Consider the following 20,678-nt stretch of genomic DNA (forward strand, 5'->3'; position numbering starts at 1 on the left):
ATTTGGATTCCTTTTATTTCTTTTTCTTGCCTGATTGCTGTGGCTAGGACTTCTAATACTATATTGGATAAAAGTGGTGAGAGTGGGCATCCTTGTCTTGTTCCACATCTTAGAGGAAATGCTTTCAGCTTTCCACCATTGAGTGGAGAACAAGCTGTGGGCTTGTCATATATGACTTTTATTATGCTTAGGTATATTCCCTCTGTACCCACTTTGTGGAGAGTTTTTATCATAAATGGATGTTGAATTATGTCAAAAAGCCTTTTCTGGATCTGTTGAGATGATCATATGGTTTTTATTCTTCAGTTTGTTAATATGGTGTATAACATTGATTTTTGAACCATTCTTGTGTCTCTGGCATAAACCTCACCTGATCATGGTGTATGATCCTCTTAATGTATTGTTGGATTCAGTTTGCTAATATTTTATTGAGGATTTTTGCATCTGTGTTCATCAGTGGTATTGGCCTGTAATTTTCTTTTTTTGTGGTATCTTTGTCTGGTTCTGGTATCAGGTGGTGCCAGCCTCATAGAATGAGTTCAGAAGCATTCCTTCCTCTGCAGTTTGGAATAATTTGAGAAGGACAGGTGTTAATTCTTTTCAAAATGTTTGGTAAAATTCACCTGTGAAGTTATCTGGTGCTGGACTTTTGTTTGTTGGCAGTTTTTTAAATTACTCATTCAGTTGCATTACTGGTAATAGGTCTGTTCTTATTTTCTATTTCTTCCTGATTCAGTCTTGGTCAATTGTATATTTCTAGGAATTTGTCAGTTTCTTCTAGGTTGTCCCTTTTATTGTTGTATAATTGTTCATAGGAATCTTGTATGATCCTTTATATTTCTATGGTGTGGGTTGTAACTTCTTTTTCATTTTTTTATTTTATTGATTTGGGCCTTTCTTTTTTTTCTTGATGAGTCTGGTGAAAGGTTTGCCATTTTGTGTATATTTTCAGAGAACCAGCCATTAGTTTCATTGATCTTTTCCATTGTTTTTTTAGTCTCTATTTCATTTATTTCTGCTCTGATCTTTTCCTTCTATGATTTCTTTTGTGTGTGCCTTTTAAGAGTGGAGTCTCTATTTCCCACAGCCCTCTGACTCCCCCAAAAATAAACCCTGCTGGCCTTCAAAGCCAAGCATTCTAGGGGCTCCCGGCTGGGAAGCCCAGTCCCGGCTGGGACTCAAAGCCCTTGCTTTTTGAGGAGAACCTCTGCAGTTTGTAATTAGCCTCCCATTTGTTGGTCACCAACCTGGGATATGGATCTTGACTATACCATATTTCCACCCCTCCTACCCATCTCTCTGTGGTTCCTTCTTTACATCTCTAGCTGTAGAAGTTCTTTTCTGCTAGTCTTCGGGTCACTTTCATTGATATTTGCTCTGTAAATAGTTGTAATTTTGATGTGCCTGTGGGAGATGAGCTCAGGGTCCTTCTACTCTGCTATCTTTGTCTCTCCCTCACAATATAGTCATCATGCTGTGCATTACATCCCCATAACTCATTTATTTTATAACTGTACTTTTTGACCCCGTTCACCCATGCACTTCCCTACCCCCACCTCTGGCAACCATCTGGCTGTTCTCTGTATCTATGAGCTTGGGTTTTGTTTTTGTTTTTAGATTCCACATATAAGTGAGATCATTCGGTAATTGTCTTTCTCTGTCTGACTTATTTCACTTACCATAATACCGTCTAGATCCATTTGTGTTGTTACAGATGGCAAGATTTTATTCTTTTTTATGGCTGAATAATACTCCATTTTGTGTATATATACCACATTTTCTTTATTTATGTATCAGTGGACATTTAGATTGTTTCCATATCTTGGCTATTGTAAATAGTGCTGCAGTGAATATGGAGGTGCAGGTATCTTCTTGAGTTAGTATTATTGTTTTCTTCAGATAAATACCCAGAAGTGGAATTGCAGAACCATATGGTGGTTCTGTTTTTAATTTTTGAGGGACTTCCATACTGTTTTCCATAGTGGCTGCACCAATTTACATTTCTACCAGCAGTGCACCAGGATTCCCTTTTTTCCACATCCTTGCCAACACTTGTTATTTCTTGTTTTTTTGATAATAGCCATTATAACAGGTGTGAGTTGAATTTTGTGCTTGTGGTTTTTTTTTTTTTTTTTTTTTTTTTTTTTTTTTTTTTTTTTGTGGTACGCGGGCCTCTCACTGTTGTGGCCTCTCCCGTTGCGGAGCACAGGCTCCGGACGCGCAGGCTCAGCAGCCATGGCTCACGGGCCCAGCCGCTCCGCGGCATATGGGATCCTCCCAGACCGGGGCACGAACCCGTATCCCCTGCATCGGCAGGCGGACTCTCAACCACTGCGCCACCAGGGAGGCCCTGTGCTTGTGGTTTTGATTTGCATTTCCCTGATGATTAGTGATGTTGAGCCTATAGGCCATCTGTATGTCTTTGGAAAAATTCCTATTCAGATCTCTACCCATTTTTTAATTGGATTATTTGTTGTTGTTGTTTTATTATTGACTTGTATGAGGTTTTTTTTTGTTTTTTGTTTTTTGTTTTTTTTTGCGGTACGTGGGCCTCTCACCGTTGTGGCCTCTCCCGTTGCAGAGCACAGGCTCCGGACGGGAAGGCTCAGCGGCCATGGCTCACGGGCCTAGCCGCTCCGCGGCATGTGGCATCTTCCCGGACCGGGACACAAACCCGTGTCCCCTGAATCGGCAGGTGGACTCTCAACCACTGTGCCACGAGGGAAGCCCCTTATATGAGTTTTTTAATGTATTTTAGATATTAACCCCTTACTAGATACATGATTTTCAAATATTTTCTCCCATTCATTAGGTTGCCTTTTTATTTTGGATGTTCTAGATACCAGTCTTTTGTAGGTTATATGAGTTGCAAATATTATCTTCTGATTTGTGGCTTTTTATCACTTTAAGAAATGTTTTCCCTTCAAGTCACTACCTTTACCTTTCTCTGTAGAAGTCACTTTTGATTTCTAAAACTATAGATTAGTCTTGCCTTGTTTTTCATTATTATTTAAGGAATCATGCAGTATTATGCTTTTGATTTTAGCTTCTTTGCTCAGCTTTATATTCGTGTGATATATTCATGCTTTTTGTTGCATATTGCAGTAGTTTGTTCATTTTCATTTCATTGTGATATTCTTTTGGATAACTGTTATAACAATCTGTTTATCCATTTTATTTTTGAGAAACATTTGAGTTATTTCCAGGTTGGGGCTATTTAGAATAATTTGACTATGAACTTTCTTATGCACATCTTTTGATATAGGTGTGCATATCTTCTGGATGGTAGTGCTGTGTCATAGGATATACTAAGTTCGGCTCTAATAAATACTACCAAAAACTTGCCTATGGTGGTTTCCAGTTTATACTACTATCAGTATAAATGCCTTTTGGGGTTCATAATACTTCTGGGATATAAGGCTTGATGACTTTGATCAGTTATGGAACATTTGGCCTTTATCTCTTCAGCCAATGCTTCTGTCCCTTTCTTCCTCATTTGGGACATAGTGCACCCATGTTAATTCTTTTTACCATGACTCATATATCTTTTATGTTCTCTTCTTCATTTTCCACCTTTTTATCTCTCCATACTTAACTCTAAATATTTTCTTCCGACCTATCTTCCATTTCCATAATTCTCACTTACGTTGTGTCTAATCAGCATGTCAAACTCATTCATTAAGTTCTTAATTTCATTTATTGTGTTTTTCCAGTTCCAGAATTTCCATTTGGTTTTTTTTTTGTTTTTTTGTTTTTTTTTTGCGGTACGCGGGCCTCTCACTGCTGTGGCCTCTTCCGCCGCAGAGCACAGGCTCTGGACACTCAGGCCCAGCGGCCATGGCCCACGGGCCCAGCCGCTCCATGGCATGTGGGATCCTCCCGGACCGGGGCACGAACCCGCGTCCCCTGCACCGGCAGGCGTACCCTCAACCACTGCACCACCAGGGAAGCCCCTCCATTTGGTTATTTTATATTCTGTAGTTCTTCTCCAGGACTCTCTATCTTGTCATTTAAGTTCTTTAACATATTGATTGTAGTTATCTTGAAATTCACATATGATAGTCTGTTATCTGGATCTGTTGTGGTTTGTGTCTTTGACCTTTTTTCCCCCTTTTGGTTTGAGGAATTTTGTCTTTGTTGTATGCTCAGTTATTTTTTTAGTTAGTTTTGGACAGTGTGTGTGAAAAATTACAATGATTATGTCATCCTTGCTTTTGGCAGACAGTTAGGCTAAGGGCAGGTTACCCTAATCCAGCCAAGGATTGAACTGATTCAGAGCTAAGCTTCAGTCCTTGGAAGAGCCAGTATATTTTTGGTTCTCCTCACTCCTAGGGTATAGCCCTTTGAAGTTACAGCCAAAAGCCTGAAGTGTTTTCCACAGCCCTCTTAGTCTTATGAGACCGCTGAAAGCTCTGCTCAGCTTCTCAGACTCCTAGGAGCAGCTTTCAAATTAGCAAATATCACCAGATGTCAGTCTTATCTTCTTGGATTGCCCATCTCTCCATGATTGTGGCTCCTTGTTGCCTTAGTAGCTCTTCAGTGCTTTTAGATAGATGTTCATAATATTTTACTCAGTTTTCCATTTGTTCTTAGCAGGAGATCTGGTTTTAAACAATTTAGTCTACTATTGCTTTAAGCTTGGCTTATTCTTTCAAAAACTGAGCTTGTATTAAGTGAAATAATCCAGTTACAAGAAGACAAATATTATATGATTCCACTTAAATGAAAGTGGTCAGATTCATAAAAAACAGAAAGTAGGGTGGTGGTTACTAGGGGCTTAAAGTCCATTGTTTGCACTGTGGTTCACTCTTGGTTGTCACATGTTCTTTACCACGATATATATAAGTATTTTTAACTGAGTTTATTAAGTAGCTTTCCTTTCAGCCACATTGGCTTTTTTTAGCTGCTCCATATAGAAAATAGAATATGTACCACAAGTTAGAAATTCAGTGAAGTAGCATTATATGTGTGTTTAACACAGATTTACCTCTGTATGTTTAGACTTTTAAAAAAATCAAGAAAGAAAGAACAAGAATGAGGGAAAATAGCTATTTAAATAATGGGGACACAAAATAGCAGTTTAAATAGTGGGGACAGTTCTTCTCAATTAGCTTGTACCCCGGGGCTCTGAGTTTGCTGCTCCTTCACCTATGTTAAATTTACTGGAAGTAGTTCCTTCTTGAGGAATTTTCAGGGATAATTTTGACTATATACAATTTTTGCTTTACCTGCTGACCTTAGAACCCACTTCTGTTTTAAGCTTTAGCCCCCATGTAAAGAAGAGTAAATAATATCCCTTTTATTTCTCATTGGCATTGTTCATAGCACTATAGTCTAAATTTTATTTTTATATGTTTTCTGTCTCTCATGGACGATATTACCTTTTTAAAGTCTTTGATTGACCTTTATCACAAGTTTATCTTTTCTGTGTTCTTTTTGAACATGCATACTATATCTAACATTGTTTTCCTTCAGTATAACATGATTTAAGATGCACAGTCACTTTCAAAGTTACCATCTTATATCATCAAATATTTCTTGTTAGTCAGAAATAAATTCAGAGTAGCAGTAAATCTTTTTCATTATAACTACATCTTGCTTCGCTTTCAGTTTTATAATGCATGTTAGGACAATATTGCAAATGCTTTTTTGTCTGGTAAGATGGTCTACACTGTATATAACTGTATATATATCATATATACCCACTTGTATCCCTGACCCTTCTAAAGTTATTGACAAGCAGTAAATAAAAAATAGCAAGTAGCAGCTTAAGGGGCAGAGGAAGGAGGAATTTATCTTCCTATAAGAGCAAATCAAATCTCCAAGAAATTAAAAACAATTGAAATAGTCTCTTTAATATCCCTAATCTGTGCTGTTTCATGATTAGAACAAAACATCCCAAAAGTTTGAAAACCACAGAATTCAATATATTGATTACAGTTATTACCTCTAGCTTATATAATTTTATATCGGTGTAACTTAGCAATTTGAGAGGGATACTAGAGCGAGTGTATGTTCTTATAAAGGATACAGGAAGTGGCGAACTATTTCCTAGAGTAAAATATGAATTCCACCAAATAATAAAACTATCATTTGACACTTAAAACTAGAGAGAACTACACTAAGGTCAGTACTTGGTCAGATGGATAATATTGTAACTTAATTCTAGAACCTCAAGTCACACACCAGGCTCTCCTGCTAAAAGGATAGTGTGAAATACTATCTAAGAACGGCATCAGCATGTTTTAAGCGAGTCATGTCAGGGAAGAAAGTTAATTTCATTACGCCTCCATTTATTGTTAAGTTAGCATATTTTTAGTATGCCTTTTGTTGAAAGCACCATGCTAGGTTCTCCACTAGGACAGTTGATAAATAGTTAAATGTTGTCTTAGTTCTCTGCCCACGCTGGCTTGACTTATATTCTTTGCTCCCTTTACCTAGCTAATGCTACTTTTTGCTATTCAAGACTTATCCCTGACACCGCTCCATTCTCACTGAAACTTACTTGTGTGTTATAACCTATTCCTTGGTGGCCTCTCTGTGCATTCTCAAGTGTCTAATGAGACATTCTTTTTAAAATTAATCTGGGCTAGTTATGGAAGAAAGCAGCCATGAGGCAAAATGCTTTTTTGTTTGTTTGTTCTTGTTATTGTTGTTGAAACTGCCTTTTTACTGCATTTAAAATATAATCTGGGGGGCTTCCCTGGTGGCACAGTGGTTGAGAGTCCGCCTGCCGATGCAGGGGACACGGGTTCGTGCCCTGGTCTGGGAAGATAACACATGCCGCGGAGCGGCTAGGCCCATGAGCCATGGCCGCTGAGCCTGCGCGTCAGGAGCCTGTGCTCCGCAACGGGAGAGGCCACAGCAGTGAGAGGCCCATGTACTGCAAAAAAAAATATATATATATATATGTAATCCGGAACCTTGCCTCTGGTCTGAAGGCCCCACGTGGTCTGGCTGGCTCTTGCCTCACCTCTGCCAGCACCATGCTTTTTTAACAGTGACGGTCTAACAGTATATTTCTCCTGCCCTCACCTTTCTTTTCTCCCCCTCCTAGCTTTTAAAAATTCTGTTTAATGATTCCAGCATGTGAATTTCAGGTTAGGAAGGTAGGAAGGTGGTAAGGGAATTTGGGGGGAATAGTAATGTCTGTGAAGCATCCCTCATATGATATCTTACAAATGACGGTCTAGTTAACCCATGTCTTGTGGGGTCTTTGCAAATGTAGGAAGTAAGGAACCTGAGTGTTGATGGAACATAGTTTTTCAGAGTTGATGCTAATGACAATAAGTTTTTCTTTCTAATATTACATCCTCCCCTAATAATGTAGGTGTTTATCCATCATCATTAGAACTGCTGCTCTTTTGCAGACTCTGACAGATACTTTGTCCTTCAGCATCTTCCTTTTTTGCTTACCTTGTATTAAATATAGCTTGTTTTTATTCCCCAGGCTGCCAGTACACCACTGAATCCTTTAAGTTTTCAGTGTGAATTTGTAAAGCTCAGGATTGACCTTCTCCAAGCCTTCTCTCAACTTATCTGTACTTGTAGTAGCCTCAAGACAAGCCCGCCACCTGCAATTGCCACAACAATTGCCATGACCTTAGGGAATGACCTCCAGCGGTGCGGTCGCATCTCCAATCAGGTATGTCTTAACTTTATTTTCAGTGCAGTTTTTATTTACACTTTAGAGGTTTTTGAGGTTAGTTGTGAGATGAAAAATTCTGAAACTTAAAAATCAGCGGTTTGACTCAGAGGCAACATCAAATACTTCTAAACTCATCTGTCTTGCGGAAAACAGGCTGAAGTCTTATTAAAATGACAGAGTGATTGATGATATCTCACTAGTTGCTACATATTTATATAAAGAAAAAGGACATACATTTTAAAGAAACTTTGGGATGTTTATAACTATATTATTTATTTTAGTGAAACTTTGAAGAAGCTAAAAATGCAGTGTTTTTTGTTTCTGTACATTATGTGTAAATTATAATCTTGTACACATTTGTAGTTTCATTTGCCATCTTTGTTAATTTTCTTTAATAGGGTTTATAAAAATGAATGAATTGAAAATGAAAAAGAGTTGAAATATTTTTTCATTTTTTTTTTGTTTGAGGATTGTTTTCTTACGTTTTGACTTTTGTGTTGTTTATACGACACAAAAGCATATTTGTTTATGTAGCATAATTGATATTTTTCCTTCTTTATAGATGAAACTGTCCATGGAAGAATTCCGAAGCCTTGCTTCCCGATATGGGGATCTTTATCAGGCATCTTTTGATGCTGATTCCGCAACTTTGAGGAATGTAGAACTGTATCCTAAACTTGCCTGACATTTCTTATTCTTTGGAAGTATTCTTTTAAATGTAGAATAAATATTTCAGATACGCTTAACTAAAATATTCATATACATTAGATAAGCCTACAGATTTACCATAAATAATAATTTCTCTTTTGAAACCTAGTATGAGCAGTATAATTTAACTTTTTTACTTCAACCAGGCTTTTTAAAAAGTGGTGACTCAGTGGTGGTCTTTTTCTACCTCTGGGAAGAGCATCCAAAACCCAGGTCCAAGCAGTGTTGAATACTTTGTGCTCGCTTGAGCTACAATGGACAACACAAAATATTTTTCCACCAGAGAACCATTTTCTGTCTTGCTTCACCTATCTTTTATTCACAGATAACAACCCTAGTTCCCATCACCTTTATTAATGATATATTCAGTCGTTTCAGTCATCACTTACGTTCCCTAAGCGCCCTTTAAGTTCTCCGTATTTTCTTATTAGCAGCTTCAGATCCTTTTTGAAAGGAGGAAAGAGATAAATTGCTTTTAAGTTGCAAGACCTATAAATAAGTAATTCCTGGCATTTTGGTTTAGTGATTGAAAACCTGATGAATGCTATGGACCCTCTCCCCTAAAAAAATGCATATATGCACATATCCCCCAAAATTTGCATACCATTTCAGGAGAGTTAACAGATCCCTTGAGCCCCAGCCTAGGAACCTCCAGGGTAATCACTCTACAGACCCTTAGTGTGGTGGTTGTTTTAAACTTTCATCAGTGAAACCCCTATATCCAAGATAGATAAAAAAGTTTCTGTGATTGAATCACAGAGCCTGTTGCTTGGTTCCTCCTTCCAACATTAACCTCTGAAGTACTCTTCCTGGAACTATCACAGACAACATATATCCCTTAAAAAGAAAAAAATAGAGCCACAGACTATTTGAGTCAATAACATGTGGTTACCTTCACTAAGAATATGATTTTCATCTTGCCTTATTTAATATTCAAATAATATAAAGTCTATAGTACATTTCTCTATTATCATGTATAATGTATAACCTTAACATAATGCAGACAGCAGCAGAGCTGTTTACTGATATCTCACGCAATAGAAGCCCTGATTTTGGATCCAGAATCAGCAAGGTATTTAAATAGTTTATATTACAGAACACTTTCAAATATGTTATCTTACCGAATCATCACAACATTGTTTTGGAAGAGGTTTTATAGAGGAAGAAACAAAGAGGAAGAACTTCTCTAGCATTTGCCTAAGGTCATATAGCTAATGACAATCCTAGATTTTCTGTCTCCATTGTTTACTTACCTCCTGTGTCCTGTTTTCTAAATTATTAGGAAGAAGTTCTTTGAATTTGAACACTTTCTTCTGGTATATTATAACTAAATTTTGGTGTAAAAAATTGACTTAATAGTATAATTAAGCTTGAACTTGAAATTTTAATTCTTTGTCTTCCCAAACAAAAAGATATTCCTCTTTTTGCTTTATTAAAATTCTTCTCCGTTCTCTAATTAACTGATTAATTGTTCAAAATATTTTTATTGAAGAATGGTCCATTATTTTTTCCCACTATAGTATTCTGTTTTAGAACATGCATTTTCAACTGTATAATATATTTCCAATCTAGTAAGGCCTGTGATTCCAAGATCAGCTTCCTCAAAGAGAACGTAATCAACAGAGCATTTTAAATTTCTCTATCCTAAAGCATTGACTCACCATTTTTTTCCAAGGCAGTACCAAAATCCTTTCCTTCTGTTTTAAAGTGCTATCTACTCTCAGACTAGGCCACTTAGCTATTTTTTTTTAACTCATCTGATTCATTTTAATATTTCGATGACATACTAATTTTTACTTATTTTTCCATTTATCCTTCTTTGAACTATGTTCATTTTCCCCTTAGACTTCCAGTGTTTTTGTTTTGTTTTGATTTTTTAAGCTTCTCCCTTTTAAATTTCAAAATGTTCTCTAACCTCCATATTTTTCACAGTCTTTACCAGTTAATTGATACTTCCAGGCTCACGCCATTTCTGATTATGCCATACTCATTTTACCTCATAGCACACAAATGTCATTGTACTGTTGGTTGACATAAGAGAAATTAGTATTTTTCTTGATTGATTTTTTTAACACATTGTCAGCAGAGATGGGGTGAAGGGAGTTATCTAGCCAGCTCTCAAATGCTACTCTCACTGTCACCCTCTCCACTTCCTACCACCTTTCTTCACTCTTCTCCATCCCGTTTTATCCCCTAAACCCACTCCCCTAGCCTTTGCCCTTCCTAGCAATGAAAAATTGGAAAAGAAAGATTGTACCTTGAAGGAGAGCTCTCTAGGTTTCAGTCGTACTGGTGTACAACTGCAAAGAGTAGATTCCTTCTGAAACTTCTCTTCTTGATACTATATATTTTGTGCCTTTCATATAAAGAAGGACCTGCTGCTAAAAAGAGCCTCAAGAGAGTGAAGCATGACACTGATAAAATTCACTATAGTTTTTACAAAAATCTGTGTATATCTTTCATAGCCTAGAAGGTTTTTGGGGAGAAGAGACCTTGTCTTATCCAACTTCGTATCTCTAGCAGCTAACATTGTGCTTGAGCCAGTATCAGTAGGTGTGGGATATGTTGGGATTTATGTTTATAATTATAAATGTTATTATCTAGCTCATACCAACTTTTTAGGATTATTAAGAAAAAATATTTTGAGATGCTTGTCCTTTACATTTTTCTATTCTAGCTTTGCACTTAACCTTTATTTTTACTGCCTAAAATATAATGGAATGGCTTCTGGTCATGAAGCCATTCAAGTATGGGACTTTTCCTTCTATTGTAAACAACTAGAAACCTGGATAAAATATGCAAGTTTAAATATAAGTTTAGCTGTTCTCAGACATTGGACAACAGGGAGACCAGGAATGTAATCCCTCAGGGAAGGGACATAAATAAGGTAAACTTTACACTAGTCCTTGCTTTCCTCTGCCTGGAGGCACTTTTTAGACTGCCTTTCAGGGAGGAGTAACCAAAGTAAAACATGGTGGTCTTGCTTAGTTGAAGAGATAGATATCAGGGTTCAGAGAACAGAGGAAGCTACAATTTGCAGGCCAAGTACAGGGGTGGAGGAAGCTTTCCAGAGGAAGACTGCTATGAATCTTTAGCTGAATGCTAAGCTGTACATATATAAGGTGAAATCCCACAAGGCCAGGCAAAAAACAGCTACTAGGGAGGGAATAATTACCAGGAAGCTGTAAACTGAACAGTTCCCAGAGCTTATGCAGAGCTGAGAAATGTTTGAGTTCCAACCGGCCAAACTGTAGAAACCTAATTGAACACTCAAGGCATTCAGAAGAGACACAAGAAGGGTCACACCACCTTAGTAATCAAGCTAAACTAGCCCTAAAGTGAAGACTAGTCTAGACCTGTCCTAACGAAGCTTAAGTAATCCTTCAAAGAGTCAGGATTATGACAAGTAATGGCTGTCCGCCAAAACAAAATCTTAACTTCCTTTGAAGACAACAAAATCCAAAAACTCAAATGTATAAGGTCCACAATTTTAGCATCCAATCAAAAATTACTGGTCATGAGAAGAAGCTGGAAGATGTGACAAATAACCAAGAGAAAATTCAGCCAATTAGACAAAAGACTCACAAATGACAGATGATGGAATTAACAGACTTGGACTTTAAAATAGTATTTTAGTACTGTTAGTATTTTCAAAATTTTAAAGGTAGAAGATAATGAACAAATTTAAAAGTGTAAAAAGAAAATGGAACTTCTAGAGCATAAAAATGAAATATCTTGATTTTGCCTTTATTTTTGAAAGATAGTTTTGATGAACATAGAATTCAAGGTTGATTAGGTTGGGTTTAACAATAGGTTAAATACAGCAAAAGAAAAGATTAGTGAACTTAAAGACATAGCAATAGAAATTATCCGAATTGGACAGTGAAAGAAAAAAGACTGAAAAAGTGAACAAAGTTAAAATTGCCAGTGAGACAGTGTCATTTCTACTACTATGCATGTAACTGGAAATCTTAGAAGGAGGGGAACAAGGGACAGAAAAATATTTTAAGTGGCTGAAAAATGTTCATGTTTAATTAAAAATATAAACCCACAAATCCAAGAAGCTTAACGAACCCAGAGTGGCATAAACATAAAGAAAATCACAAGGCACACATTATAATCAAATTGCTGAAAACCAGTAATAAAGAAAAATATAAAGCAGTCAAGGAAAAAAGACTATGTAGAAGGGAATAAAAATAAGAATTTTTTACTAATTCTTATCAGAAATAATGCAAGCCAGAAGACAGGTGAAGCAACATCTTTAAAGTCCTGAAAGAAAAAACAAAGTTAACCTAGTATTCTATATTCAGTAAAAATACCCTTGAATAATTAAGACTAAATAAAGACATTTTCAGACAAAATCTGAGAAAATTTGTTACCAGCAGACCTAGACCTGTACTATAAGAAATGTTAAAGGAAGTTCTTCAGGCTGAAGAAAAATTATTTGAGATGTAAATTCAGATCTACAAAGAAGAACACTAGGAATGGTAAATATGTGAGTAAATAAAAAAGACTTTCCTCATTTTTTACTTTTTTAAAAAAATATTGCCCATTTAGAAAAAAATAACAATGCATTTGGGAGTTTATTACACGTAGAAGTAAAATGTGTGACGTGAGACAAATGACAGGGGTGGGGGTTGGAATTAATACAGTAGTAAGATTCTTACATTTTACATCAAGTATATATTATTTGAAGATAAGTTGTGGTAATGGAGGATGAATAAACTCTAGAGCAACCACTAGAAAATAAATAAGCCAATAGAGGAGGTAAAATGGAATACTTTAAAAAAAAAACCTCAGTTAATCCAAAAGAAGGCAGGGGAAGAGAAGGGAAAAAAAAAAACAGTGAACAGATGAAAAAAGTAGAAAACAAATCACAAAATAGTAGATTTATACCCAGTCATAAGTTATTACAATAAATGTAGATAGTCTTACTCTAAGTAAAGAGATTATCATACAGCTAAAAAAGCAAAACCCAACTATAAGCTTACCACAAGTAACCCACTTTATTATTTATTTATTTATTTATATTTCATCTTAATTCATAGGTTTATTATGAGGTTTTGTGGGCTGCTTATTTTTTTATTTTTTAAACATATTTATTGGAGTATAATTGCTTTACAATGTTGTGTTAGTTTCTGCTGTTTAAAAAAGTGAATCAGCCATATGTATACATATATCCCCATATCACCTTCCTCTTGTGTCTCCCTCCCACCCTCCCTATCCCACCCCTCCAGGTGGTCACAAAGCACTGAGCTGATCTCCCTACTATACTGCTGCTTCCCACTAGCTATCTGTTTTATATTTGGTAGTGTATATATGTCAATGCTACTCTCTTACCTCCTCCCAGCTTACCCTTCCCCCTCCCCGTGTCCTCAAGTCCATTCTCCTTGTCTGCGTCTTTATTCTTGTCCTGTCCCTAGGTTCATCAGAACCATTTTTTTTTAGATTCCATATATATGTGTTAGCATACGGTATTTGTTTTTCTCTTTCTGACTTATTTCACTCTGTATGACAGCCTCTAGGTCCATCCACCTCACTACAAATAACTCAATTTCGTTTCTTTTTATGGCTGAGTAATATTCCATTGTATATATGTCTCACATCTTCTTTGTCCATTCATCTGTCGATGGACATTTAGGTTGCTTCCATTTCCTGGCTATTGTAAATAGTGCTGCAATGAACATTGTAGTACATGTCTCTTTTTGAATTATGGTTTTCTCAGGGTATATGCCCAGTAGTGGGATTGCTGGGTCATATGGTAGTTCTATTTTTAGTTTTTTAGGAACCTCCATGTTGTTCTCCATAGTGGCTCTATCAATTTACATTCCCACCAACAGTGCAAGAGGGTTCCCTTTTCTCCCTACCCTCTCCAGCATTTATTGTTTGTAGATTTTTTGATGATGGCCATTCTGACTGGTGTGCGGTGATACCTCCTTGTGGTTTTTTTTTTTAAGTATTAATCATCTGCTTTTTTTATTATTATTTTTATTTATACAGCAGATTCTTATTAGTCATCAATTTTCTACACATCAATGTATACATGTCAACCCCAATCGCCCAATTCAAAACATCACCATCCCCACCCCCCGGGGTTTTCCCCCCCTTGGTGTCCATACGTTTGTTCTCTACATCTATGTCTCAACTTCTGCCCTTCAAACCGGTTCATCTGTACCATTTTTCTAGGTTCCACATACATGTGTTAATATACGATATTTGTTTTTCTCTTTCTGACTTACTTCACTTTGTATGACGGTCTCTAGATCCATCCATGTCTTAACAAATGACTCAATTTCGTTCGTTTTTATGGGTGAGTAATATTCCATTGTATATATGTACCACAACTTCATTATCCATTCATCTGTCGATGGGTGTTTAGGTTGCTTCCATGACCTGGCTATTGTAAATAGTGCTGCAGTGAACATTGGGGTGCATGTGTCTTTTTGAATTCTGGTTTTCTCTGGGTATATGCCCAGTAGTCCTCCTTGTGGTTTTGATTTGCATTTCTCTAATGATTAGTGGTGTTGAACATCCTTTCATGTGTTTATTGGCAATCTGTGTATCTTCTTTGGAGAATTGTCTATTTAGGTCTTCCGCCCATTTTTGGATTGGGTTGTTTGTTTTTTTGATATTGAGCTGCGGGAGCTGCTTGTATATTTTGGAGATAATCCTTTGTCAGTTGCTTCATTTGCAAATATTTTCTCCCATTCTGAGGGTTGTCTTTTTTGTCTTGTTTATGGTTTCCTTTGCTGTGCAAAAGCTTTTAAGTTTCATTAGGTCTCATTTGGTTTTTTTTTTGTTTTTACTCTAGGGGGTGGGTCAAAAAGGATTACTCTAGGGGGTGGGTCAAAAAGGATCTTGCTGTGATTTATGTCATAGAGTGTTCTGACTATGTTTTCCTCTAAGAGTTTTATAGTGTCTGGCCTTACGTTTAGGTCTTTAATCCATTTTGAGTTTATTTTTGTGTATGGTGTTAGGAAGTGTTCTAATTTCAGTCTTTTATATGTAGCTGTCCAGTTTTCCCAGCACCACTTACTGAATAGGCTGTCTTTTCTCCATTGTATATTCCTGCCTTCTTTATCAAAGATACGGTGACCATTTGTGTGAACCCACTTTAAATACAAAGATACAAATATATTAAAAGTAAACGAAAGGATGGAAAAGGAACCCTAAAAACTGGCATGACAGTATCATACAAAGTGGACTTCAGGACAAAGACTTGATAAAGAGCTACATTTTACCATAATAGGGGATCAATTCATCAAGAAGACATAATTCTTTTTTTTTTTTTTTTTTTGCGGTACACGGGCCTCTCACTGTTGTGGCCTCTCCCGTTGCGGAGCACAGGCTCCGGACGCACAGGCTCAGCGGCCATGGCTCACGGGCCTAGCCGCTCTGCAGCACGTGGGATCTTCCCAGACCGGGGCACGAACCCGTGTCCCCTGCATCGGCAGGTGGATTCTCAACCACTGCGCCACCAGGGGAGCCCAAGAAGACATAATTCTAAACATTTAAATACTTAGTGACAGATCTTCCAAATATACGAAGCAAAAACTGACAACTGAAAGGAGAAATAAATCCACAAATTATGGTTGGAGTTTCTAACACTCCCCTCTGAATAATTACTAGAACAACTTGCAGAAGATTTCTTAGGATATAGAGGACTTGAATAACACTACCAGCCAACTTGACCTAATTGACCTGTGTGCCCTACCAACAGCAGCATACACATTCTTTCCAAGTGCATTTGGAAAATTTACCAAAGTAAACCATATGCTGGGCTACAAAACAATTCTTAGTAAATGTAAAAGCATTGAAACTACGTAGAATATGTTATCTGATAGAATTAAATTAGAAAATCATCTCTGGACAATCCCTAAATGTTTAGGAATTAAACAAGACTTCTAAACATTCCAATTGGTCAAAAAATCACAAGGGAGGGCCTCCCTGGTGGCGCAGTGGTTGAGAGTCCGCCTGCCAATGCAGGGGATACGGGTTCGTGCCCCGGTCCGGGAGGATCCCATATGCCGTGGAGCGGCTGGGCCCGTGAGCCATGGCCGCTGAGCCTGCGCGTCCGGAGCCTGTGCTCTGCAACGGGAGAGGCCACAACAGCGAGAGGCCCGCGTACCGCAAAAAAAAAAAAAAAAAAATCACAAGGGAAATTAGAAAGTAAGTTAAACCGAATGAAAATGAGAACACGACATATCAAAACTTGTGTGATGCAGTTAAAACAGAGCTCTTAGAGGGAAATTTATAACTTTAAATGCATACATACACACACAAAAGAAAGTTTAAAAGTAATAACATTAGTTTCTATCGTATTAAAGCAAGAAAAAGAGCAAATTAAACTCAAAGTAATTAGAAGGAAAGAAATAGTAAAGATGAGAATGCTAATCAGTGAATTATAAATAAACAGTAGAGAAAGTCAATGAAACCAAAAGCTGGCTCTTTGAAAAGATCAATAAAGTTGATAAAACTAGCTACTCTGAACAAGGAAATAAGAGAACATAAATTACCAATATTAGAAATGAAATAAGAGTACCATCATAAATCCCATAGGTATTAAAAGCATATTAAAGGAATAAATAACTTTTTGCCAATAAATGTGATAGTTGAGGTGAACAGGAAAAATTCAAATATTCTACATAGACTTAAAAATCTTTAACAAAACATGTACAAATTGAACCTAACAAAACTCTAAAGGATAATACATTAAGACCAAGTAGGGTTTATTCTGGAAATTCTAGGTTTGATATTAGAAAAACAATCAGTGTAATTCACCATATTGTAATATAAAGGAAAAACTAAAGTCGAGGACTTGCTAAGGATTTCAAGACTTAGTATAAAGCTCCAGTAATTAAGACAATGTGATATGGGCTTGAGGGTAGAATGGAGAGACCAAAATAGTTACATAGGAGTATTACTTGATTTTTGACAAAGATAACAATCTGTTTTTTCAACAGATTGTGCTGGAACACGCTGTATAGGGGGGAAAGAATCTTGGCCTTACCTCACACCATACATAAAAATTAATTCCAAGTGTATCACAGATCAAACTGTAAAAGATAAAATTCTAAACTTTCTAGAATGCTACTTGGGAGAAAATCTTCATGACCTTGAGCTCAGCAAGGATTTTTTCAGGACACAAACAGCAGTACTGTACAGAAAAATTTGTTTAATTGGATTTAAAAATTTAAACTTCTGCTCTTTGAAAGATGCCATTAAGAAAATGAAAAGATTGGTTGCAGGGTGAAATATTCTCAAACATATTCTATCAGAATATTAAGAAAACCATTCAACTCAAGATAACCCAATTTTTAAGAATTGACAAGAGATTTGAACAGACACTTCAACAAAGAAGATATGTTAATTCCAATAAGCACATGAAAAGATGCTTAACATCATTAGGTATCAGAAAAATACAAATTAAAATCACAGTGAGATACAACTAACACCCACTAGAATAGCTAAAGTTAAAAAGCCCTTTAATACCAAATATTAGATGTGGAAGAGCTTGAATTCATACATTTTGGGGACTGCAAAATGATTCACCCACTTTGGAACACTGTTTGGCAGTTACCATATGACCACCAGTTCTATTTCTACTTACTTAAGAGAAATGAAAACATATTTCCACAGAGACCTGTACACAGATTTTCTTAGCAGCTTTATTTGTAACAACAAAAACTGGAAAGAGCCAAATGTGTCAACAGGTGAGTGGGTAGATAAATTGTAGTATGTTCATACAGTGGAATATTACTCAGCAATATAAATGGATGACCTGTTGAAATATGCAAAACACATTAATGACTCAAAAATGTTGTGCTATAAAGGAAACCAGACACAAAATATTATATATAGTATGATTGCTTATATCCAGTATTAGGAAACATCTTATTTACAGTGATAGAAAGCTAATCTGGTTGCTGGGGGCCACAAGTAGGGATTGACTAGGAAGGGTGCATTTTTACGACTTTGTAACTTATATCTCAATAAAGTTTATTAAAAATAAATAAAGGAATACTCCTTTTGTAGAGGGTGGAACAGTATATTCTGATTTTATACCCTTTTATTGGCAGGTCACTTTGTCAGAGACTTTTAAATCTTTATGCTTTATTGTGTGGTATAGTTTTCCTCAAAGTCTATCACTAAATGAGGTTCAGTTCTTGTTTTAGTAGAACTTAAAATATAGTACAGAGTAGGGAACAAAGCTTTGGAGCCAGGCAGATACACATGTACATACAGCTAGGAGTGCGTATGAATATAGACATGTTCTTTCATCTCCCTGAACCACATATGCATAAACTATAGGTAAGTAATAATGCCTGTCTCTTAGAGTGGTTGTAATGGTTAAATGAAAACCTATGTAAAGTACCCAGCTGAAGTACCTTGCACATAGTAGGCGTTAAAAGGATAATAAGGGAATAATAAGAAGTGTTCACCCAACATAGTTAAGTTACCTATATTGCATTTTCAAATAGCCCTCTTGAAGTTTAGTTAGAATGCAGGAGTTTGCCACCTTTTCCCATTTAGAAATACTTTCAGAAATGTCTTTGGGTTTGAGGCAGTAGAAAAAAAAGAAATCTAGGTAAAACTTTTTCCAGCATGCTCTATATGCTACTTCTCTGCTGAACATTCTTGTGCATTTCACCTGCTTTCTTTAGATTCATGCCATTTCTCCAGTTATGAATGCCCTCCGAACTTTCCATCTCTTCAAATCTTATCCATGCTACTTGCGTAGTGATTTTTCCAAGACCGATCTCTTGTGTGGCATTCCTCAGCTCCCTCTATATTCTGATTACTTGCATATCTTTACTGGTTATTTGGCACTTGTCTGCTGACTTTATTGATAGTTTACCTTTTCAAATGCCTTATGTCTCTTTCACCTCATGGCAGGGACAAGGTTTAATTAAACATTTTTATACTAGCTAACAACCAAAGTGATTAAGACTTGTATAATTTGAAGTCCGGTCTGGATTTGAATTCTAGTTTGTCGCTTACTAGTTGTGTGACTGAAGGCGAATTACTTAACATCTCTGAGCCTCAGTTTTCTCATCTGTGAAATGGAAGTAACAGTGCCTACTTCATTATTTCAAAGATTAAATGAGAGTGTGTGGAAAGTACCTGACACATTTTGACATTAAATTTGTTACTATTGGGCTCCCCTGGTGGCTCAGTGGTTGAGAGTCTGCCTGCCGATGCAGGGGACACGGGTTCATGCCCCGGTCCGGGAAGATCCCACATGCCACGGAGCAGCTAGGTCCATGAGCCATGGCCGCTGAGCCTGCACGTCTGGAGCCTGTGCTCCGCAGCGGGAGAGGCCACAGCAGTGAGAGGCCCGCGTACCGCAAAAAAAAAAAAAAAAAAAAAAAATTAGTCACTATTTTGGTTGATTGATTGATATTATTTTTTGACTTCAGTTTCCAGGAATATGGATCTACAGGAGCAGCCCATGCTGATAGTGAATATGAGAGAAGAATGATGTCTGTATATAATCATGTCTTGGAGGAGGTGGAATCACTCAATCGGAAATATACCCCTGTTTCTTATATGGCAAGTCACATTTGTTTTATTGAGTTTTATTACGTGGAAGTGAGTTTTTATCTGTCTCTGGCACTTACTGTGTGTGACTTCAACACATTAACCTCTCTGTGACTGTTTCCTCTGTGCCTGTTTTTGTTTGTTTGTTTGTTTGTCTTTTGCGGTACAGGGGCCTCTCACTGTTGTGGCCTCTCCCGTTGCGGAGCACAGGCTCAGCGACCATGGCCCATGGGCGCAGCCGCTCCGCGGCATGTGGGATCCTCCCGGACCAGGGGACGAACCCATGTCCCCTGCATCAGCAGGCGGACTCTCAACCACTGTGCCACCAGGGAAGCCCCCCTCTGTGCCTGTTTTGTAACAGGGTTAGTACAGTACCTACATCATAGTATTGTTGTGAGGATGAAATAAGATAATCCATGAAAGCACTTAGCACATCTGTAGCTGCTACATAGTCACACTAACATGTCAAATCTGCTCTACCAGAACGCAGATAAAACTTTTATTTTTCCTTTTTTAACAATTTAACTAAAGTTGCAATTGTTCTCAACCTTGGCTACACATTAGAATCACTTTGGAAGCTATTTTTAAAAAAAATCAATATCCAGGCCCCACCCAGACCAGTTATCTTTGAATCTCTGCGAGGCCCAGACATTAGGTATTTTTAAAAGCTCCCAGGTGATTCTGTCATGCCACCAGGGTTGAAAACTATTGGCCAATTAAAATAGAAAGAACTGGGCTTATTTTCTGACTATCAGTAAATCAGTTCCTGCCAGGTGATGCT

At 37.1% G+C, this 20,678-nt stretch overlaps 1 protein-coding gene across 1 annotated transcript in view; it reads left to right on the forward strand.

Annotated features, from left to right (window-relative positions):
* INTS7 (integrator complex subunit 7) overlaps window positions 1-20,678 on the forward strand; it is a gene marked incomplete at its 5' end in the record, with an annotated part of 88,769 nt that overhangs the window by 57,979 nt on the left and 10,112 nt on the right. The window contains 4 exons of the mRNA XM_079697432.1: window positions 7,451-7,645; window positions 8,211-8,314; window positions 9,360-9,428; window positions 19,777-19,909. Of these exons, the coding sequence (XP_079553558.1) occupies window positions 7,451-7,645; window positions 8,211-8,314; window positions 9,360-9,428; window positions 19,777-19,909 (501 nt within the window). The remainder of the gene's footprint in view (window positions 1-7,450; window positions 7,646-8,210; window positions 8,315-9,359; window positions 9,429-19,776; window positions 19,910-20,678) is intronic.

Source organism: Hyperoodon ampullatus (assembly GCF_949752795.1).
Source record: "Hyperoodon ampullatus genome assembly, chromosome: 2".
NCBI lineage: Eukaryota > Metazoa > Chordata > Mammalia > Artiodactyla > Ziphiidae > Hyperoodon > Hyperoodon ampullatus.